The following is a 23,433-nucleotide window of genomic DNA, read 5'->3' on the forward strand; positions in this document are numbered from 1 at the left end:
AAAAAAGTATCAATCCTAAGATCAATTAGTACTATAATGTAAGCAAGGTGAGGAGGAACCTACTATTAATAAAATTGTATTTGGTCTTTTGGAAAAGTAAAAAAATAAATTAATATATAAATAAGGCTCAAGTATGTCCAGAACAAAATTAGGTAGACCTCACTTTAGAAGAGACGTTACTGGGAAGTTTTGCAAATAATCTTTCTATAATAGACTGAATCACTTTTTTCATTTATATTTTTGGCAATGTCAAATACTTTAAGCCACTCTGCTCCATGACTTGCACCAAAGTATACGATGATTAATAAGCATCCAAGTTGATTTAGTAAGACTATTACTTGTCAAATTCTTCTATGTGAATGTCTGTCTTAAGAGTATTACTTTTGAAAGATTAAATTCTCGATTTTTTCAGGCAGGGAGCTGCACTGTTTTATATTTAAAATCAGACATTGTATTAAGAAAATGAACTAAACTAAGATAATAAAAAGCTGAGTCAATTTTAGAGAAAATCTTACTTAAAAGAGCCTTTATAATGGTAGTTGGGGACAACCAGAGAACCAAGGGTAAAGATGACTAACACAGACGCATCCTGTCAAAAAAGATGAGAAAGCCTGTCCTTGTTATGGATTAAGTTAATGATTCAAAAGGAGAAGGCCTATACAACTGAATGTTCCAATTTTTGCCTGGAGTTTAGAAATTATGGCCAGTGTATTTCCTGGACCCATTAAAACTTATATTAGGAAACTTACATATAAGAAAAAGGAAAGTACTACTTAGATATTATAATTTAAAAGTGGTAGAAATAAATTTATAAAACTCACCTTCATAGTAATATACTTATAATATACTTCTGATACTTCGTATCAAACTCAGTTAAAAAACAAGTTAAAAACAGCCCTTCTCCCATGCATCTCACAACAAAAGCTTTCCCATACCTTTAGTTTCTGTGGTCTTTACTGGAAAAAAAATTTAGAATAAACTGTACAAGAATCATCTCTGATTTTTACATAGAAGTATTAATAATAAAGGCTATCTCTTGAGTTCTGACCATAAATTACCATAGGTGTTTTTGAGACAGCAGTTCACCATCACACACATTAATCAATCAGGAGTTAATAAGAATACACTAGTGTTTGGTGCAAATTTAATTTTATTAAACCTTACAATGAATGTTGTGGCAAATCATTTTCCATTGTGTGACAATTTATTGGCTGGCATCTGAATACAGTACTTTTTGGGAAAAATACACAATGGGAATTGACAAAAGGGAGAGAAACTAGTTGTTCAGTGATATATGAGGGCAAAAAAAAAAAAAATCCAATTAATTTAAGTTTCCTTAGTATCTGACTCTAAAATGGTTCAAGTTCCAAGCAGTAATGCTGCTGTTACAGTGCACAAGAATATGGTTATTATTTCATCTGGCCCTGGCAATTCTGAGAAAATTCAACCTCAGGTTTCTGCTGGGCAGTATGATTTTAAAGAGCTACTTTTTCAAATATAACCTAAACAATTTTCCCAAGTCACAGTAGACGGGGGTCTCTAAAACATTATACATTAAGGTGGTCACTTTACAAGTGAGCAACCACTTAACTTCAAAATAATGGGCACCAAATTACCTTTTGCTGATTTGGGCTTATATCCCTGTCAGATTTATGGATAAGAAAACCACTATTTTTGGAATCTATAATCCACTTGTCTTTATAAATTAGACTGGTATCTAATTTGAGTAAAATGACCATTACTTTTACAGAAATGATCAAGAGTGGAACATCTAAAATCCAGCAGGCCTTAACAGGGCATTTTTATAGAAATGTAATCTAAACTTACACATTAGCTCCAGCCAACATTACCATGCTACAGTGTACAGTTTAGTTTGTCTCAAATGAGTACAATTAGTATTAAATTATTCATCTGTGGTTTAAAAAAACACAAATTAAAAGAAATTTTTTGAGAATACTTTCTGACAAAGGCCTTAAACAGTGTCTGAGGTCACATTTATTAACCAACTTCCTCTAAAATAAAATAGACAATTTTAAGCTAGTAAACTAACTGATTTTTCAAGAGCTCCTAATGGCATTTGGGGAGATGGCAAACAGAGAAGGATTGTACCCTAATGGATATAAGGCATTTCAGTTCTCAAGACTGAAGAATAATTCTAAGTTATTTATATTCAATGGTGGGAAAATTCTATGGAAAGAAATCCTTGTTTTATACTAGAGTTGTACAATTCAAATTCACCTGTAAAAGAGTGTGAGATGTGCCTTACTATAGGAGCATGTAAACTCTCCTATCCCCTCCCCCCCAAAGAGGAAGGAATATTAAATGACATAAAATCCAATTGCTTATCTTTCACCCCAAAATTATTGAGATCAATTAATGTAGATTTACTGTACTTGCAAAGTTTTCCTTTAAAAAAAAGTAGCTCATGCATATATAATTTTCATACCACAAGTTAGAGGCAAAATGATTTCAAAAACTGATGTCTGATATTTCTAGAATATTTGTCCAAATCACAAATTATTTTTAATATACACAGTAGTTCAAATATTTCATCAAATTTGCCCATAGTAAATAAGATATTAAAATTTCTTCATCAAAAGGTTGGAGAGCAACCATTTATATCCAAACCACCTTTTTCAATGGTGAAATTAAATTTACAACCTAGTAAAATGAATAAGGATATCTTTTAAAAAATTAAACCTCAATGATTTAGACAGAATGTAAGTCTAATGCTTTTTTGTTTATTCACTATTCTTCATTATAAGTTTTTTTACTGAATAAACATGAAATAAACCTAATGTGACTGTTTGCAATGACGACTCCTTAAATACCACTACATCAACCCTCAGAATAAAATGTCAGCACAAAAATTCGAGTGATCCAGCTCATTAAACTCACAGGTAAACTGAGTTTTCCTCAAACCAATAAGGAGCTTTTTATTCAGAACAATTTCATTAAGACATTTGCAGGGCAAATATGCCATCATAAGTTTTATTCTGAATAACAATAAAGTGCTGAATGATAATTACCTGAATCTTTTTTAGTACTTTTCACTTATCTTTTCTTAAGTTAAAAGAGCCCTTTCTGTGGCATTAGCAAAGCTGTTAAAAAAAAAAAAACCCAAAAAAGAAGGGAGGGAGGGAACGAAAGAAGGAGAGAGGGAGAGACAGAGAGAGAGAGAGAGATACAAAAAGAAAGAAAGAAAGAGAGAAAAGCTAAGTTTCAGTTAAGGGAAGAGGAAGCACTGCAACCTTTCGTATTTAATTATGGTGACAAATAACTGAGACCAAAGTAATTCATGCAAGTTATCTTTAAAGGTAGACTTAAGCTTGAAGAAAGAAAGAACACTGTTACTGACCTTTGATACTATGGCAATAAATTGCATACTAAAATACCTTAATTATCCTAGATGCCTAGATCTGGCTTGGCAAGCATCATGCCACTGACATGCTTTAGCTCTTTTTGAAACTAAAAATAATTTGCAGTTCAATTACTGAATATTTCAATGTGACTCATTAAGCTGTGTGATAAACTTTGAGGTTAAATTTAAGCAAATTCTCTACACCTAATCACATCATCAGCACAAGCAGGACAACGCTGGCGCAGCATGAAAGGTGGGTCACTTTATAAAGATTCTTCCTTTTACTGCATGATATATTAAGATGACAGACCTAAATTTCAACTGGGTTAATGAGTTAGAATAGATTTGTTTCCCAAATTTAGCACACAATCGTTTCAGTGGATTAGAGAAAGAAACCTCAGATATAAAGTAAAAAAAAAAAAAAAAAAACCGAAAAGCTTGAGCTCTGGTAGCTAACTGGTAGCTCAAAAAATTGTCATGCTACAAGAGTACTTTCATAAAATGAACTTTGTAACATACTTAAAAGTATTTTGAGTTGAAGTTGACCAATTGCTGCATAGAAAATATGCTAACATACAACAGTCAAGTTTAAGCCGGTGCATAGAGAAGATAAAGCACTTATGGTAACTGCAAATGGTAACAAGTTCAAAAAGTCTATACAACCTAACATGGGGAAAAAAGTTGGTAAGTAGAAATGGTTAGGTTAAAAATAAAGTGGAAACAGGAAAGAAGCTTGGAGAAGAGACGGAAGAAGCAGAAAAAAGACCTTCGGTTGTATAAAATTCACAAACCAGAAAAGTATAAAGACACCACTGAAAAATGGTTAACTATGTCCCAAACACCCAACAGCAAACAAAACCATAATGGATAAGCCTTTGGCAGACAATTTTAGAAATCTGAATATGACATTACATTTCTCAATAATTCACAAACAATATATTATATGGTATATTTATATTAAATACTGGGAAACCAATCCTGTAAATCTGATGCTTATACTGCTTTAGCCAACGAGAGCACGATGAGATCAAGCTAAATGAATGCTGGTGTTATCACAACAGTGCTCATTTATGAAACAACTGTTACCAATCCGTGCTTTAACAGTGCTAAAACACAGTCAAATTATCATCTATGAAGTGAAACGAAGGTCTCTAGCTTTTCTGGAATATGCCCTTTATAATATATTCTATGATTCACTATAACACGAGCAGCAAGACACTGCAATGTGGTATGATTTATGGGCTGGATCAAATTCTTAGCTATTTCCTTCTCGTCCAGCAAGTCACTAGCAGTTTGTTTGTGCAAGTTTGTGGCATCAAAATGTGCACCTGATTTAATAAGAAGATTCATGATGTCTGGGTGGTTGTTCAGAGCAGCGATATGGAGGGGACTGTTGTCATCAGAGTCTCTGACATTCACATCGGCACCACATTCTATCAGTATTGCAGTAACTTGCAGAGATGGAAATTTACAAACAGGGTACCGCCCTACACATGTAGTATTCTTGTCCACGGCCAGATGAAGAGGGCTGAAGTTATTCTTTCCCCTTGGATGCAGCTTAAGAAACCTGTATATAGTTTGCTTTTTGAAATGGTCCTGTTCTAGAGTACAAGGAACTTTTTCTAACAAGCAAATCAAGTGCAAAATGATGGAAAGAGCCTTATTTAACTGTAACGGGTCAGCTGGACACTGAGTTTGTTTGATAGCTCGCTCTATTTCAAGGACACTTTTGCACAGTATGCCCATAAGATCATCAAATGTAACAGTGGTACCCAGCAGGCCTTTAGCCCTATCCTGTAGCATAAAAGAGAACAGTTCTGCAAAAGATAGTAAGCTGCTGGCGGTCATTGGGCTTAGAGGGTCCAAATTGTTCTGCTGCATATCCAGAGCATACTTCCATAGGTTGATGCAACGTTTGAAATTCCCAGAGTCTGCATAGACAGCGCCTCTATATCTAATATAGTAAGAGGTATCAGGATGAGAAGGACCAAGAATACGTTCTCTAATTAATAGTGCCTGCATTCTCATCTCATCGGGATCAGCAATAAGACCTTCTAGCTCTTCTGCACTGTTTACCTCCTTGGCATAATCATAAGCCATTATTAGTGTCTGCGGTACTGGTTTGCTAATTATATTAGTCCTATCACTGTACCTCATGTTCATTGCCTTTTTCCAATATTTCAGAGCCCCAAGGAGATCTCTTTTTTTGTCTACAAACGTAGCTCCCAGAAGCTCTAGAGCGTTGATCCGTTCTGTCTTGCTCGTCTGGGCATGGTGGGTCAGAAAATCCACAATATTTGTGTGACCAGTCACACTTGCTGAAAGAAGAGGAGTCATTCCATAACCATCCTTTTCCATCTTGGCACAATACATAAGAAGCATCTTCATGATGTCCAGACTTCCAGATTCTGCGCAATCATGCAAGGCAGTATTACCTTAAGGAGGAGGGAAAAAAGAGGTAATATATTTTGAGGGACCAAGGTACAATGTAATACGTATGTGTACTTTAGAATCTAAAGAAAAGCTGGCAACTCCAAGCAACCCTCAATGGGACATAACTTTAATTTGATTACAAATAAGAAAAAATGATCCCCAGCACAAAACTAGTATCTGAAACACAGCAGGGGAAAAACACATTGGTTAAATTTTTTTGAATAAATGAAATTATTAAATTAGGCATGAAAAAATATTCAAAGTCACTAAATGAAATTCAAAATTAATCCATGGCCTGTTCATATTTTTCAATGATGTTTTCAAGTGTATATTCTACAACTAAAAACTGATGAAATGAAGTTAACCAGCTATTTACAGTTTTGCTGACAGTCACTTAACTTTCTGGGTCAGATTTCACATTTATAAATAAAAAATCTAGTCTGTAATATCTAATATTCTCCAATTTGATTCTAATAGTCACAAATTATTTTTTTAGTATTTCTGATTACCAAGTGAACTTCACTTGTTTGAGTCAAAATTCTTGGTAACAAAGTACTTTCTTCAAAAAGCTCCCATAAGAAAAACAAGACCACTGAAATCTAAAAATATGTGGGTGGTTCGATATGAACTTTAAAAGGAGACATGTGAAGTGTCCTTTCATAATGGATTATTTCCCATTGTAATTTAATTTTCTTAAACATTCTTTTTAGATGTACTAAATGTTCTAACACTGTCCTGTTCTTCCCACACATGGATTAAAACTGACAATAGGCACTGGCACATCAGTAAAACTCTGTATGGGAGGAACAGACTAAGATTTTTTTTTTAACTGCATTATAGTGAGTTTACAGTGTTGTGTCAATTTCTGGTGGACAGCACAGTTTTTCAGTCACACATGAATATACATTTATTCGTTTTCATATTCTTTTTCACTGTGAGCTACTACAAGATCTTGAATATATTTCCCTGTGCTATACAGTATAAACTTGTTTATCTATTCTATATATACCTATATATAGGTATCTATATAGTATCTATATATATATAGTATCTATAAATCTTGATCTCCTAGTCTGTCCCTACCCGCCCTCCTCCCCTCTGGCAACCACAAGTTTGTATTTTGTGCCTGTGAGTCTGTTTCTGTTTTATATTTAAGTTCACTTGTCTTTTTTTTATTTTTAAGATTCCACATATGAGTGATATCATATGGTATTTTTCTTTCTCTTTCTGGCTAACTTCATTTAGAATGACATTCTCCAGGGACATCCATGTTGCTGTAAATGGCGTTATGTTGTCATTTTTATGGCTGAAGAGTATTCCATTGGAACAGACTAAGATATTATAACCACTCGAATTATTTCAGCTACCTAAGTTTAATGACAAACAACCTACTAATTATCAAAACAAATCATCAATGCAGACCTTTGATATTACATACAATGTTTACAGAAAATTTCAGCAGTGAGTCATTTTAGGCATGGTATGGAAAAGAACTAACACAGCTGGCTGAGACAGCTACCCTTAGAAACACTCGCTTGCAAGGATGGCCCTTGTCTGGCATCTGGAAATTTGTCTGGTAAACAGTTTCAAGACATAAAACTTTTCCTAAATTACAAAGGTGGCTTTTATGCTGACTTCCTGTGGGAGTCTGGAATTTTTGATATGTGCTCAGCAAAGGATGCCAATATGACCAAGCACCCAATAAAAACCTGGGCACTGACTCTAATGGGTTTCACTCGGCAGGAACATTGCACACATGCATTTATGTTGCTAGGGGAAGACTGAACTCTATGTGGCCTCTCATGGGAAGGACAGAGCTTAAGAAAGCCAGCACAAAGATTCCTTTAGACCCCACCTATGCCTTTCCCCTTATGATCCAGCTGCATGTCCTTATTATATCACGGTAATAAATCCTAGCCGTGAATACAAGCCGTACGCTGAGCTATCTGTAAACGTGGAAGTGGACTTGGGAACCCTTGACACAGCATGTGTACTAGAAAGTGGCTTAAATCTGAATACTTCACATAACAAATCTATAACTAAAACTCTAAAAAAGCACAAGTTATAATACATTAGGACTTTACTCTCTTCACAAGTTTATCCTGTTCATTAGTCTTCCATGATATCTACAGAAATTACATGAAAAAATCTGGATATGTTTATTCTGATCTAGGATTTCAATGGTCTACAATGGAATAGTGTCTGACTGAATGTTTTAGCTATGTGTATGGTAACCAAGCACTCAGAGAGCCCAGGACTTCTGACTACTAATGTTCATTTGCTCAAAATAATTTTAATTAAACATGACCTCTACTATTTTTAAAACTCATTGGAATTAAGGATCCCTAATATTCCCATTTTCTCTAAGAAATAGACAATAGAAATATAAAGAGAAGGCTTAGATGGCATTCTTCTCTATTCAGAGTAACAAAATCAAGAATAAGAATGCAGCAAAGGCTAGTTTTTTAATTAACTGAATTGCTATATTGGAAAAATATAGAATATATATATATTTTGAATACACCATATACTGAAAAAATGATGTTTTTTAAAAAAAAGTAATAAAGAAGACTCTCATATCTAGTAATGGCAGAGGTAATAGGATCACTCTCCCATTAAGAACTAGAAAAGTTGAAAGATGTATTTTAAAAAATCTGTATGACAGCATGTAAGAGCTCACAAGGGGACAACATCTAAGAGAAGAAAGAAAATTAGGTAAATAAAGCCCAGAATTTGGGGATGCTTCCCCCAGTGACCTCTACTGTGGAAGAGGCAGCTGAAAAACAGGGCAGAGCTCTCGACACCCTTGCACAGCTAGAGCAGAACACTGGAGTCCAGAGACCGTCAGGGAGGGAACTCTGAAGTCCCCCTACACTTTAGGTTACAGCTCTGAAGGGTTGCCCTATAGGAGTCAGGTGAACTGCAAATACACCAGCCATCATAGGAATTGAAAATGCAGTTTAAAATCATCTTGATATTGAAAAGTAATCCAAGACTTGTATATATAATCAAAAGCCAGAAACAGAAACAAATACTATTTAGAGGAAGGTATTATCATACTAGGACTCAAATTATTTTTATATATTCTTCATATATAATGTTTGGTATCCAATAAAAAATAATGGACAAAAAGAAAGCAAGGAACCACAACACAAAAACCAGGAGAAATAAGAGATAAGAGAAAATGCCAACAGAAGATCCAGGTAACACACTTATCAGACACAGACTTTAAAATAACAATTATGCTTAGAATAGTCAAAGAGATTAAAGAAACAACTTTGAGAATTAGACAGAAAACTGGAAACTACAAAAAAGAACCAAGTGGACATTCTAGAACTGAAAAACTCATTAAAGAGTGGCTCTAAAAGCAGACTACACATAGCTGAATAGAGAATTAGTGAACTAGAAAACAAATCTGATAGGAATACACAGAAAGAAGCATAAAGGTGAAAGGATGGAAAAGCAGGAGACTGTAAGAGACTGGGGAAATGTCAGAAGGGTTAACATACTTCAAACCAGAATTTTAGAGGAAGAAAATGGGCTCAAAGCAATATTGAAAGAGATAAAAGTCTGAGAATTTTCTGAAGCTGATGGAGGATTAAACCATAAATTTAGTAAGTTTTACAAATAAGGATAGATAAAAACAAAGTCATATTGAGGCACACTACAGCGAAGCTGCTGAAAACTAAGGACAAAAGAAAAACCTTAAAACCAGAGAATAGGTGGAAATGACCTGCAAAAGAGCAACAATTAGACTGATAGCAAAGTTCTCATCATAAACAAAAGAAGCCAGGAGACAACAAAATGACATCTTTAAAGCAGTAAAGGAAAATAACTGCCAATTTAGAATTCTGTGCAGTTAAGGACCATTTCAGGTGAGAAAGAGAAAAAACTAAGACATTTTTTACCAGCAGATCTAAACACTACAGGGTATTCTTTAGGCAGAAGGAAGATGAGCCACATGGAAGCCTGAAGATGTGGGCAAAACACTGACAAAATTTGTGAGAAATCTAAATAAATATTGAGTTTAAAAATAATGTCTTGTGAGGCTTGAAACACATATGGAAGAAAAAAGCTTGACAGCAATAACATAAAAGTAAGGAGGGTAACTGGAGTTAAGATTTCTGCACTGCTTGGAAAGAGGTAAAATTAGAAATTTATGTTAGCCTTTGATAGGACAAAGTAGTACTATCTAGAGTAGCCACTAAAGTAATAGAGGATATGCATGCATATAATTCCTACATAGTCTCTAATACAGAGAAAATCTGGAAAAGTGAAAAATAATCCAATCAATGACAAAAAGGAGATACAAAGAACATAAAATAGATAGGACAAAAAAAATCTGTAAGTAACTTGGAGATGAAAACAGAAATATATAAGTAGTTATACTCAATACAAGCCAACTAAATGTTCCCATTAAAAGACAAAAACTATCAGACTGGAAATACAAACACAGAAAAAGGCTGAAGTGAAAAGATGAAAAAATACATGTATCTTATGCAAAAACTAACCACAAGGAAGCTGTCTTATTAAATGTTAGCACAGCATTTTCCCCCTAAATTTTATTAACTACTGCCCTTTTGTAATCTCATATTGATAAATATGCAAAGTAGAGAAGAAAAACTTCTTCTACAAACAGACTCCAGAGAAATTAGTAGTAAAATATAAACTCATGTCTCCCAACTGCCATTTCAGTATACCGCTCATTTCTAAGGTTATATTTTAAATGCTAGTCATATTGCACTGCAATAAGTTATTTCTAATATAAACCCAACTTCATAATAAAACTCCCACCACTCATATTATTTTCCAACTCAAAAGCTTTCATGCTCCCTCTAAGCAAACAGCTGAAGATCTTTTAAAACCTCTACAGCATTGATTCTCAAAGCACTATCTCTGTGAGGATGAGAAAGCAATAAGGAAAGAAATGTTTTAAAAGGCACGTTATGCGAAGTAAAGCTTAATCTTGGTAGTGGGAGATACACTATGGGAAATGGATTTTTAAAAACTAAAAACTATTTCCTTACCCTACCTCTCCAGTGTCACTTCTCGTCATCTCCAGGATTACTGCTGCTCTGTAAAGCTAGCCCTGGAGCCAGCAAAATTTTTCTGTAAAGGGCTAGATAGTATTTTAAGGCTTTGCAGGCCATAAGGTCTCTGTTGTAATCACTCAACTCTGCCATATAACAAAAAGTAACCATAGTCAATCCATTAAATTAACTGACATGGCTGTTTTCCAACAAAATACGGCTTTCGTGTAATTTTAACATGTCATGAAACATTATTCATTTGATTCTTTTTTCAACCATTAAAAAGTATAAAAACCATTTCTTAGCTCTCAGGCAGTACAAAAACAGGGGGTGAGGAGTATTTGACCTCTGGGCCAGTTTGCCAGCACCTAATCCAGTCCAGAAGGCATTATCAATACTTGCCATACACAAGGCAGAGAAACTGGTTATGCTTCATGTCTAAACTAAGTTTCCTCTCTCAGCACCAGGAATAGTGCTGCTTACTTCCACCTCCATGCCTCTTCTCTTCATTTTCCTGTAAAATACTGCCTTTTTTCTACTTTTTAAATTTCTTGTCCTTCAATTTTCACCAGAAATTTCAGCAACTCAAAGAGGCCTTCTTGGTCATATCATGTCAATTTATCATTTTGAGAATGCCTGGTGAATGCATGTTTCACTCATCCTGAGTACTCATATTATATCAACTATCATAATCTTATGTAATAACTTATATAATATAATGTTACTGCTTTGCAAATAAGTTTTCTTACCTAAACTGTCTGTTTCTAAAGTATACAGAGCCTGCGTTATATTTCCTTTGTATACCAGATAGCAGTTGGCATACTGTCAAAAAGCTAAGGTAGATTCTTACATTTTTAATATCTGACATCACAAAAAGTGATTCAAATAAGGACAAAATAGCTTTAAAAAGTAAAATCTTTGGAAGAAGGGTATTGTTTTAATTATTCTAACAAGTTAAGTATATAACCACCATACTATGTCATGCCTCCAAGTCTCTTTACATAGCATATTTTGATAAAGTTGTAATCAGTACACATACAACTGTTTCCTACTTTTCACCTACATTTTACATGAACACTTTCCGGTTGATGGATATCGCACTGCTTCAGAATTGTCACTATTAAAATTAATGCCTAAAAAAACTTTATGGACAGGTAACAGACCAGCGACTGCCAGAGGGTGGGTGCTGGGAGAGTAACTGACACCAAGGGGCATACAGGAACTCTTCACTCCATCTTTATTGTAGTGGTAGTTAAATTACAGTTTGTTTTTCAAAACTTAGAGAACTACAAAGGATGGATTTTATTGTATGTAAAGTATACCGCAATAAACAAATAACTTGAACTTTCACCATAAAGCCAGTAAGAGTGATTATGTAGTATCTATGTAGTTCATGTAGACCCTGCGCACGAACATGACACAATGACCAAAATGTAGGTGAAAAGTAGGAAACAGTTGTATGTGTACTGATTACAACTTTATCAAAATATACTATGTAATGAGATCCACAGAAGAATTTGTACATGAATATTCACAGCAGCATTAGTCCTAATAGCCAAAAAGTTGAAACAACCTAAACGCCCATCAACTTATGAATGGATAAATGTGGTATATCTACAGCAATAAAAAAAAAAAAAAAAATAAAGCACTGATGCTACAAAACAGATGACTCTTAAAAACATTATGCTAAGTGAAATAAGCAAGTCAAGAAAGACTACATTATGATTCCACTTATATGCAATGTCCAGAGTAGGCAAATTTATAAAGACAGATCAGTGGTTGCCTACGACTAGTGCATCTGCAGAAAGGAGAGGAGAATGGGAGTGACTACTAATGGGTATGGGGTTTTTTTGGGGGGGGGGCAGGGGAGGATGGTGATGAAAAGGTAATTATGGTGGTTGTTGTACAAATCTGTGACCATACTAAAAACCAAAGATTATGCACATTTTAAAAGGGTGACTAGTGGCGGGGAGGGTGTAGCTAAGTGGTAGAGCACGTGTCTAGCAAGCCCGAGGCCCTGGGTTCATTCCCCAGTCCCTCCATTTAAATAAATAAATAAATAAATACAACCTAATTACTTCCTCCTCCCTCCCAAAAAAGTATACAGTGCTCTATGTCAATTGTCTCATTAAAACTGGAAGGAAAAAGAAAATTTTTAAAGGGTCAATGGCGAAGCGGAGGGTATAGCTCAGTGGTAGAGTTCATGCTTAGCATGCAGGAGGTCCTGGGTTCAATGCACGGTACCTCCACTAAAAAGAATACATAAATAAACCTAATTATCTGCCCACAACCAAAAAAAGAAAATTAAATTAAAGAAAAACACCTCTATTTATTGCAACTATCACGAAAAAAATTTTTAATTAAAAAATAAAAAATTAAAAGGGTGAATGGTATGTGATGTCTCAAAGCTGTTCTAAAATCAAAGTACTCGTGTTTTTGGTAAAAGTATAAGTCTTGACTGATAGAAGCTGAAATTAAAAGGTCTTTTTTAACAGATTTGTCTGTAAATGCACAGAAACAGTTCTCATCTCTCCTCTTTAGCCTGGTTTGCTTGGCATCCACTCTCCAACTTTGCAGCTGGGCTGAGTTTTTGAGAGGTCCACCTGTAAAGATGGGCAGGTATGCGGTTCAACTGCACAACAATGCTGATTCCAAGCATTTTATTTCTGGAAAAGGTAAATGGTATGTGTTAAGGGAGGAGGCGAGAAGGGGTAGAGAGGAACACTTTAGGATACCAAAGGAGTACTAGAAGTTTCCTCTGCTCACAGTGTTTCCCTTCCCCATATTTATTCCAACACCAGAGATACTCAAGGACAGGAGTTTGAATATGTAAACTAAAAAAAAAAAAAAAAAGTGCAGTATACTGTATATATGTATCGACATGCAATATAATGTGTATGTGCAGTCAAACTGTAATAATTCTACCTAATAAAACTGAAAAATGAGGGAAAAAAATAAAGACGTACATTTTATAGGCATAATAAGCAGCATCAATACCCGGCAGCTCTAACTGAGCAAGTTAAAAATGAGGTCATTAAGGTGGACCCCAACTCAGTATGAGTAGTATCCTTATAAAAAGGGAAAATTTGGTGACAGGCACTCCTACAGGGAGAACATCATAGGAACATGACAACCATCTACAAGCCAAGCAGAGAGGCCTAAAACAGATCCTTTTCTCAGCTTTCAGAAGGAACCAGGACTTAGGACTTGTAGCCTCTAGAACTGTGAGACAATGAATTTCTGTTTTTTTAAGACATTCAATTGATAGTATCTTGTTATGGCAGCCCTAGCAAACTAATTAAAAAAAAACCCCTTATTTAAAAAAAAAAAGAAAAAAGAAAAAAAGAAAGGACAGGAGTTTGAAAAAAGGAATAAAAAATAGAATAAAAAAACTAACTGTATCAAGATTACCATGTGCCCTCCCTTCATTAATTCTTTGTATAAGGCACTGAGTTACGAGCACAGAGAAATTTAACAATACAGGTCTTTGAGCTCACGACAAAGTTAAATGCTAAAAAAGGCATAAGATGCATTTTTATGACTAGCAGGGGGTGAGGACCTGCCTTAAAATGGGTCTTGATAGTAAACAGAATTTTCAAAGCTAAGACCTGAGCTAAGGGATCAGAATTAAAATCAACTAATATTAGTATAGTTTGATGAAAATTACAAGATGTAAAAGTTGATGAAAACATTCACATTACAATTCAGACTTACATTCTAGTTCAGACTCTATTCAACTGTAGTTCTCCCCAAAGAGGGAAGAAAGAGGAAGAGAGATGTTTTAGTCAAATTTGCATCCATGTGACTTTTTTACTGGGGCCTCTCCCCAGCTCTTCCACCTCTGTCTTCCTTCACGTACATTCCTGATGTCTCAGAAGCATAAATCTCTACAATGCCAAGAGCTTTCTGAATTTTGTTTTAAACAAAGTTAATGAATCAACGTGCTTAAAATCTCATAAAGATGAACTCAGCGAGGGAACCACATGTACTCAAAGGTCAGTAAGTACAACTTAACCTCTGCCTTAAGTTTGTGCTGCTATGCATGACTCTGAAATAGCAGTGGTGTTCAGGATCTACTTGTTTTCACCAACTGCAGTTCGATTTTGTGACGATTCACAGTTCAAACTCCAATCTTCAGGGATAGAGGAACACAATGGATATTTCTCTGCTGCGCTGAATTCACACATCATCTACAGCTTACCTCCTCCAAGCAGGATACCAAGTTTTCCTGAAAATATAGAGAAGTGTGCAGGGGACACAAGAGGGAAAAGAATGAACAAGAAACAATGTGTAGGAGCAACTTTATCTGTGATTAAAATGTTAATGAATTCAACTAATGAGTTATTTAAAAAGTATTATTAAATCAAAATAAATACAGAATGTTACGGAGTAGAAAGAAATTTTAAATCTCTCTTTTTCACTCTTCTCTGCCAGTACATGTGTTGTGAGGTAACCAAGAGCTGAGCAAGAGTTCTCAAAGAAGAAAAAGAGAACTTCAGCTTCCTACACTCTCAGTCCTGAAGTACACAAATAACCTAGCTATGTGACAACAGTCATTATCTTTGTCTATTATCTTAATATCAACCATTCTTAATTTACAGTGGAGTTTTTTTTATGAAATTCCTTTGGATTTACAGTGGGTAAAAAGTTTTATTTTGTTTTTAACATTTTCTTGACTGAAATACATCTATACTGCAAACTGCCTATACTGTGGGAGAGAAATAATGCCTGGAGTTTGTTCTGAACTACTGCAGAAAACAAAAGAAGTGGGAGAAATATATTTTTTCACATATAATGGCAAATGTGGATAAACACTGAAGCAAGGTGATAAGTATACAGTGGTTCAAAGTATTCTTCTCTCCATTTTCTTCATTTACATGTAAGTTAGAAAATTTCCATAATAAAAAGGCAAATAAACTGCCAGAACTAAGTCTCTGTCAAACCCTTTTAAAGCTAACTACACTTACGTGCCTACATGGATTTCTCCCTTTTCTGAACCCTATAGGGTTCTACCTGTACTACTCATTTTTCACAATTAGTTAACTTTTTACTTCAAGTCTTTATGCATTTATTTCTGTACTGAAAGGACTACAAAACACAGTACTTGTCATCAAGGAGCTTATAATCTTTCCTCTTAAATCTGACATACTCATTCAACAAGCTCATTTACCAAATACCCACTGTGGGCCAGATACTCTTTCTAAAGCATGGATACAAACACCAGGTCTCTAGCCTCAAAGAGCTCATAATGTAGTAAAATTAGAATGTAATTAGATGGGTTTCTCTTTCTCCAAAAAAAAAAACTCAGTAATTCCTCTGCTGAAAACATTCACTGGCTTACCACTGCATAAAGAATAAAATCACTCATTTACCTGGAAGTCAATGTCCTTTATAATATAGCCCTGAGTGCCCTTTGGTATATACATATGCCTACCTTCCAATTTCTGTACCTTCCTAGCGTACTTATCAGTGTGCCTTATGCTATTTCCTAAGCCTTAAAAATCTGTATCAAATCCCTTCTGCAGATCTCAACTTTAGCAATCCTTTCAAAGCCCATTTAATTTCTCCATGAAATCTTTCCAGTCAATACACTCTTCCAAAATCCTACAGAATGAATTTACACCATTCCTTTAGCAGCAAACATTATGTGCTGTATCTTTTCATAGCCTCCACAATGTCCAACAGTGCCTTGCCTACAGAGAATGCACAGGAATTTACTTAATTACCTTGGGTATCTAAAATGACCGACCCGTGCGTGAGGATAGTGTGCCCCTGGGGCCAGTAACCCCAATCCCAACTCAGAGCTGTTCTGTCGGTCTACAGTAATCAATCAATCACTTCCAGCTGCTCAATTCCCAGTTGAATTTGGGTGTAAAAGCAAAATTGAAGGGTTTAAGTAACTTTTCCACGGATCTGCAAAGTCCTGTTCTGAGTCAAAACAAAAACAAATAAAACCACTAAAACAAAAAAGAACCAAAGAAAGCCAAAGATGACTATAACCATGAAGTAGTGAGATCAGTGTGACAGCTCTAAGACGGGCTTGTCTAATCACTTCTGATTTGCAGTCTATAGTTTTAAGTGACAACCAACTCTCCAGTCTCAAAAATCAATTGTTCTGTTGAACTGGAGAAGCATTGCTAAATATGTTTTTCTCTCCTTTTTGAATGGCACAGGGAAAAAGGGAACTCACTGTTCCCGCACGTAATGAGTTAGTTGGGGATAAAGTATTTCCAAAATCTAAGAGAAGAAAGCACTACTGTTGCACTTACCATATTGTGGTTTAAGTATTTGCTCATGGTCTCTCCAATCAAACCATGAGCTCCCAAGAGCAGGGAATCAACGACTGGATATCCTGTTTTACTCATCTTTGTCTATCCTAAGTCTAACAGCCTGGCACACGCAAGGGACTCAATAAGTGCTCTCTCAATTAATGAATGAATTCCACCTCAGGTTAAAACATGTTCAAAATGCCAACAGCCTGTTAAAATGTAATGGAAAGAGGTTAAATAATATATTCAAATGCCAACTGCCTGTTAAAAAGTAATGGAATATAGAAGCTACATGCATTTTATATTTAAGCAGAGCAAGCATAATCTACTGGTATTTTCTTTCTTCAGAACCATTTCCAACAGCCAACATGTAAAATTTCCACTGAAATTATTCCATTTCATCCCTAGTCTGAATCAGTCTTTTCCATTTTTTGGATGGGGGTAAAAATGTGGGGGAAAAGTCCTTCCTTGATACTCTACCAGACCCTTCTCCAGTCTTCTTGCCTCAGTTTCAATTGGTTCCTGTTTCTTCTTTTTAATTACCAGTTAACCCACTAAAAAAATCGGAAAAGTCAATGAGATAATTATTACCAAAGAATGGAAGTTTCAGGATCAGAGTGAGGGTGGGGTTCATATGTACTTTAATTTGCTCCCAACATTCATTAAGAATCAGTGTCAATTTAAAAGGCATGATGCAAACGGAAAAGTATTGCACACAAATTGATGTACTATATATACAGTACACATATATGTATTGTGTTATATATGTCTATATATAAAATTGAGGCTATATGAAAATAATTTTGGGTATAAAATTGTTTTCTCTCATGTTATGTCTACTTTAAAAAAAAAAAAAAGCATAAATACTGATACTGGGGTTAGAAAATGACTATAGAATTAGCCAAAAGAGGAAGCATACACATCCTTTTGTACAAGGCTACATGATGATGGGGTTAAAAGGAACATTATTCTGAAACAGCAAAGATAATCAAGTTCAACACTGTTCACAGTTTATTAGGGAAAAATGCTCACTAAAACAGGTGCTATTTAAAATATAGTTCTTTCACACATTCTATCTCTAGAAGTATAAAAACCAACTTCAAAAAACATAAGGGAAAAGTAGCAGTACTCATCTCTCCAATGGCATGAGTTTAAAACATGCCCCAATTTGACTAAAATACATGAGTTTACCAACAATCATTATTAGGCTGATGAATAAAAAGCCCAAAACAAACAAAAAAAATGCAACAAGCCTAAACCTGCAGCCAAATCTTTTAACTCTTTCTCTTCTAGTTATGATTTCAAAGTATTCCCAATATTGACATGGTCAATTAAGCAGTAATTCATTCTTTTAAAACAAGCATTCTTTAAAAGAATAGTGATTGTTCAAAAAAAAAAAAAAGTCATGCTGTCCTTTGATCCAACACCTCCCTCAAAGATAATCAGGAACAATGAAAACATTTATAAGAAAGAATGTTTACAGAAACATTTTTATCATTTTATCATAGTGAGAAACCAGAAGCTATGTAGAAGAGTATGCAGCTATAATTAATGATATTAAAGATAACATTTATTAAACTAAAAAAAAAGGTTATAGAAGAGTATATAAAATGAAATTGCACACATAGATCTAAATGCAAAATTCAGTCTTTGGAAGGACTATCTCTAAGTGCTGGAATTTTGTGAGATTTTTTTTTTATTTCCTCGGGAGAAAAATTTACAAAAATACCACAATACACCTGTATCATTTTTATGACAAACTTTTTAAAAATAAAGATTATACTAACTTCAATAAATCTGTCCAGTAACTATGTGCCCCATAAGTGTGTGGTTTAGCCTCTCTGAAAGGCAATCAGACACTCACAATGATAAATGCACACTCACTTTGATTCAGCACTTCCACTTACAGGTACTTATAATACAGCTGTTTTCACACAAGTGTGCAAAGACATACATTTGTCAAGAATATTCACAGCAGCATTGTTTGTTTTAGATGTGATCTAGCTAGCTGTCCATCAACAGAGACTAGATAAACAAACTATGCACACTCATACAATGAAATACTGTGCAGCCATAAAGCAGAATGAGGTAGCTGTGTGTGCTGGAGTTGAATGACATCCAAGATAAAGTTGAAAAAGAAAGAAAGAACAGAATAGTAAATATCAATTAACAGAGAAGAGGGAGAGATATACAGAGAAGTACACTTGTATTTGCACAGACTATCTCCAGGACACCCAAACACTGTATGTAATTGTTGCCAGTGGGTTGGAGGTCTAGGAAAGAGGGGTGATAAGACTTATTTTTCATTGTAAACACTGTAAACCAATTCGTATTGTGTGATTTTTTTTAACCATATATGTATGCTCCTTTTAAGTTTACATAGCTTTTTAAAATTAGTGAATTACTTTGCTGTTGTACAAATAAAAATGTTTAAGGAAAATAATCTTAAGTATCAAAATTATACTATCAAAAAAAGTTGTGTTTAAGGGCTAAAAAAAATCCTAAGCTATGATTTGAAAAATATACACACTCATAAACCCGAGCTCTTCTTCTGGACAAAGATGTTTACACTGTTGCTAGCCAACAAATCCACATCTGTTTAAGCTAGTCCTTGTTTTGTTCTCAGCGCTGCAGCAGTTTAAAAAATGTTTTCTCTCTTGCTATATTTAATACACGTTTTATATAAAAGGATTTTCTATTGGCCACACAGTAAGTAAGGAATAAGGGAACAAAGATTCTCCTTTTCATCGACATTAATCCTTCCAGGTCAGTTTGGCCTAGCCTTCCCTGACAGAATAACAAATGAAATGCCTACCTAAGACAAACAGGACAATGACCCACTAAATATAGTGGTTTCTACTCCAAGATTCTAAAAATAAATAAATAAATAAAACTAAAAAATAAACATTACATTGAAATACATTCAAGTAAACACAAGTCTAAGGACTCAGATCAACTGCCGTTAATATGCTCTGTAACTCTGGGGAACCCACTTCCCAAGAATTGGAAGTTACTTCAAATAAGAAGAGAAAATGCTACTTAACACAGTGATAGAGGTCTTTTTTTAAATCACACTTGTTCAGTGTATTATCAAACATCAAAGAAACAATCAACAAGGTTATACTGGAAGGGATACCTAATCAAAACAGGTCTGTCAGTGCTGGCTTACTCAAACCACTGCTTATAAATCATGTACCAAACTTCCTGAAAATAAATGGTAAATACTTAAAAAATTAAAATGAAGAAGATGAACTCACCTTTAACACTTTTTCTGTTAACATCAGCCCCCTTTTCAAGTAAATACTGAGCAATCTCTTTGTGCCCTTTGTAACAGGAGATCATCAAGCATGTATGCCCATGTCGGTTTGACACTTCCAAATCAGCTTTGTGTTCTACAAGGTACTTGACTATTTCCAAATGGCCATCGAAACAGGCAGCCCGGAGAGGAGTTGAATTGGTTAAAGTCGTGTTGTTGACGGACGCTCCATGATTTAACAAAGACTGAACCACCTTCAGATGTCCTGCTGCAGAAGCGGCCCACAAAGGGGGAGCCCCCTCAATGGTTTCGCCATCGAAATTGACCGAGCCCCCGACTTCTATGGAGGCACTGCACTGCTCTAGAAGGAATTCCACCATGTCAAGGTGCCCATACCTGGCGGCCATCAAGAGTGGCGTGGCCCCATTTGTTTTTTCAGAGATCAAGGAGGAAACCTCCTCTTTGGATTTGCTTGCCAACAATTTGGTGAGAAGCCGGAGTTTGCCATCTCGAGCTGCGTTAAATACTGCTGTCTTTAGATCCATTTACGTCCAGTTGCGAGGCTGTGCTTTATTTATCCTTCAAAGCAAAGCTCCGGCTTAACTCTATCGACACCCAGGCAAGAGTTACAGGAACCAAAGTTCAATGTTAACCACCGCACCCCAGAATGAATATAATACCACGGAGAGTCTGTTCTGTTTATTGCCTTCCAACATCTGACAACCTGAGCACCAAACTAGAGAAAGAAAGAAAAGTAGCAGTTTTGAATCTTTCATAGGTAAAGGCAAAAACAACTGTTTTCTTAATTTCTACTCCGCGGGGCGGGAAAGGAGAATACAAAAAGGGACACCCACAGACTCAAATGTGCCGGTGAGAAGCAGTCTCTTTTCTATATACCATCAATGTAAACACTACAGGCAACCGGTTTTCTCGCCTCCTAGCCAAGCTTTGTTCCAGTTTTGCTCTGCACACGCCCAGGGAGAGTACAACCGAAAGAGGCAGGAGACGCGCGGGTGCAGAAATGTTTCTCTTTCTCGCATCTGCAGAGGAGAGCCGGCCAAGGGCGCGAGGCTGGAAGGCCTTGTTGTGGCCAGGATGGCTTTCGAGCAGGAACAAAAAAGGTCGGACCCCACAAACTACGGCCAGCTAACGCCAAAACCCTCACCCGAAAGGTTCGCTTTCCTTTACAACTACTCGAGGCTCTCAGGAAATCCGGCTGCCTTTTAGCTAACTTCGCCCGCCCCATTTTGACCCACGCCAAGGGGTCCGAAGGTTCCCCAAACCACAGTCGCCCCTACACAACCTCCACCTCTTCCAGAAACGGGCAGCCCCCTCCCCAAGCTCCTCGATGGAGCACGACCCCCATCCCCCACCCGCCGCCCCTGGGCCGAGGAGCCTGTGGCCTCCAGCCCGCCGTCCGCCTTCCGCTGCTGGGGGCGCCCTCCTTCCCCTTCCCGCCCAGGCCTCCCCGCGGGCGCCTCAGGCCGCCGCCGCTGCCACTACCTGCCCAGGGGGTAGTCTTCCCAGCCGCCGCTGGCCGCTTGGGCTCGAGCCGCCCCCTTCAAATTGAAACCGTTCTCCGCGCTGCCGCCCGGGCCGCCCTGCTCCGCCTGCGGCCGCACAGCTCCTCCATGCCCCGCGCCTCACAGGAATGAATCCGGCCGCGCCGCTCGCCCCGCCCCGCCACGCCGAGCTGCCTCCCGCCCTCCCAATCTGCGCGGGCTGCAGCGGCTGCCGCGGCGGATGGTGTAATGGGCTGCGGGCCGGGGGCCGGACAAGCCAGAGCACCGCTTCACATCACTGACGCGGCAGCCGCGCCATTGGGCCGGGAGAGGGCGGCGGCCGCCGCGAGCAACCGCCTAGGGGCGGAGAGAGGAGGCCGGCAGGGGCCGGGCGGCGCGGGGGGCGGGGCCGCGAGCCCGGCGGAGGACGCGCCTGCGTGGGGAGCGCCGGGGGCGGGGCTACGCCGGCCAGCGGGGCTACGCCGGGCTGCTGAGGTCGGCGGTCGACGGAGAGGCTGCGGAGACGTCGCGGCGAGGTCCTCACTTCCCAGCTTTCTGGGCGCTCTTTTCGGGGACCTTTGGGTCCCATAGCCATAACCCCCAGAGGCATGGTAACCATTATTACTTTCTCTCACACATAAAGGCTCGCAGACTAGCCTCTTCCTGTTATGGGCCCTGGAATATACTAACTCGTTTTGAGGTCTCGAAGAGCAAAACAAAAAACACAAGAAACAAATTTGAGAAAAAGATTAGCTTTGGAACCTGCCAAACATGACTTTTTTTTTAATATGGACTCTAAAAAAATACAAAGCTACAAAGAATGGTAAAACTTAAGAGCAGTATAAGTCAAGAAGGTGGAGTCCTTTACTCTTTCAACAATAAAACTAGGAAATGAAAGCAAGCTGACAGTTAATATAAATGAAAAGAATGACTACTTCGTACAGCCGAAGATACACTTGTGGTATTCTTGACGTTAACACATGGGATGTATTAACTAGGTTGAAGAAGAGTTTAAATATGTTTGGAGAATAACACCCGTAGTGAATCATGATGAGAAATTTTTTTTTAAATGTAGTTTTCAATCTCCTGAACATTTTATTTTGGAGAATTTAAACCCACACACAGATTCTTGGTACCACAGGGAGACAGTATTAGATTAGATTGATTGTCGACACCCAGCACCATAAATGTCATCATTATTCCTTAAAAAGTAATACATCATTAAAGACATTTTATTAAAAATCACAACTTCATTTTTGCATCTTTACTTAGGTTTGTCCAGAAGTTTATGTTGTTTTGTATAACTGAAATAATAGTTTTCATACAACTATATGTTTTGCTTTTCTCCCTTACCATACTCTGAAGATCTCTCGTGTTTTTATAGTCTTAATAATCATTTTTAAGTGGGGCATTATATTCCTCTTAGGCAGTCAATGTATAGGCTCATCACCAGCACCCTAAAACTGAAGTTAAGGTTACTCCCACTGAGAAAATAGAGGACAGAATATAAAGGATGAAAGCAGCCATCAATAAAAATCAGCCTAACCAAGAGGGATTAACTGTTTTATCCCTCCTGTTACCA

At 36.9% G+C, this 23,433-nt stretch overlaps 1 protein-coding gene across 1 annotated transcript; it reads right to left on the reverse strand.

Moving 5' to 3' along the window:
• Positions 1 to 1,132: 1,132 nt before the first annotated feature.
• Positions 1,133 to 22,075, reverse strand: FEM1C (fem-1 homolog C). Its single transcript, XM_032476525.1, has 3 exons — positions 21,853 to 22,075; positions 20,351 to 21,085; positions 1,133 to 5,796 (listed from the first exon to the last, which is right to left on the reverse strand). The coding sequence occupies exons 2-3, from the start codon at positions 20,892 to 20,894 to the stop codon at positions 4,487 to 4,489; spliced, it is 1,854 nt and encodes a 617-aa protein (XP_032332416.1). The 5' UTR covers positions 20,895 to 21,085; positions 21,853 to 22,075; the 3' UTR covers positions 1,133 to 4,486.
• Positions 22,076 to 23,433: the final 1,358 nt, after the last annotated feature.

This window comes from Camelus ferus, chromosome 3 (genome assembly GCF_009834535.1).
Source record: "Camelus ferus isolate YT-003-E chromosome 3, BCGSAC_Cfer_1.0, whole genome shotgun sequence".
In the NCBI taxonomy this organism is placed as follows: domain Eukaryota; kingdom Metazoa; phylum Chordata; class Mammalia; order Artiodactyla; family Camelidae; genus Camelus; species Camelus ferus.

Coding starts and splice junctions, on each gene's coding strand:
- FEM1C (XM_032476525.1), bottom strand. CDS start 20,894: ATGGATCTAAAGACAGCAGTATTTAACGCAGCTCGAGATGGCAAACTC. Junction 5,797..20,350: donor TAACAGAAAAAGTGTTAAAG/GTGAGTTCATCT, acceptor CTCCTCCTTAAG/GTAATACTGCCTTGCATGAT.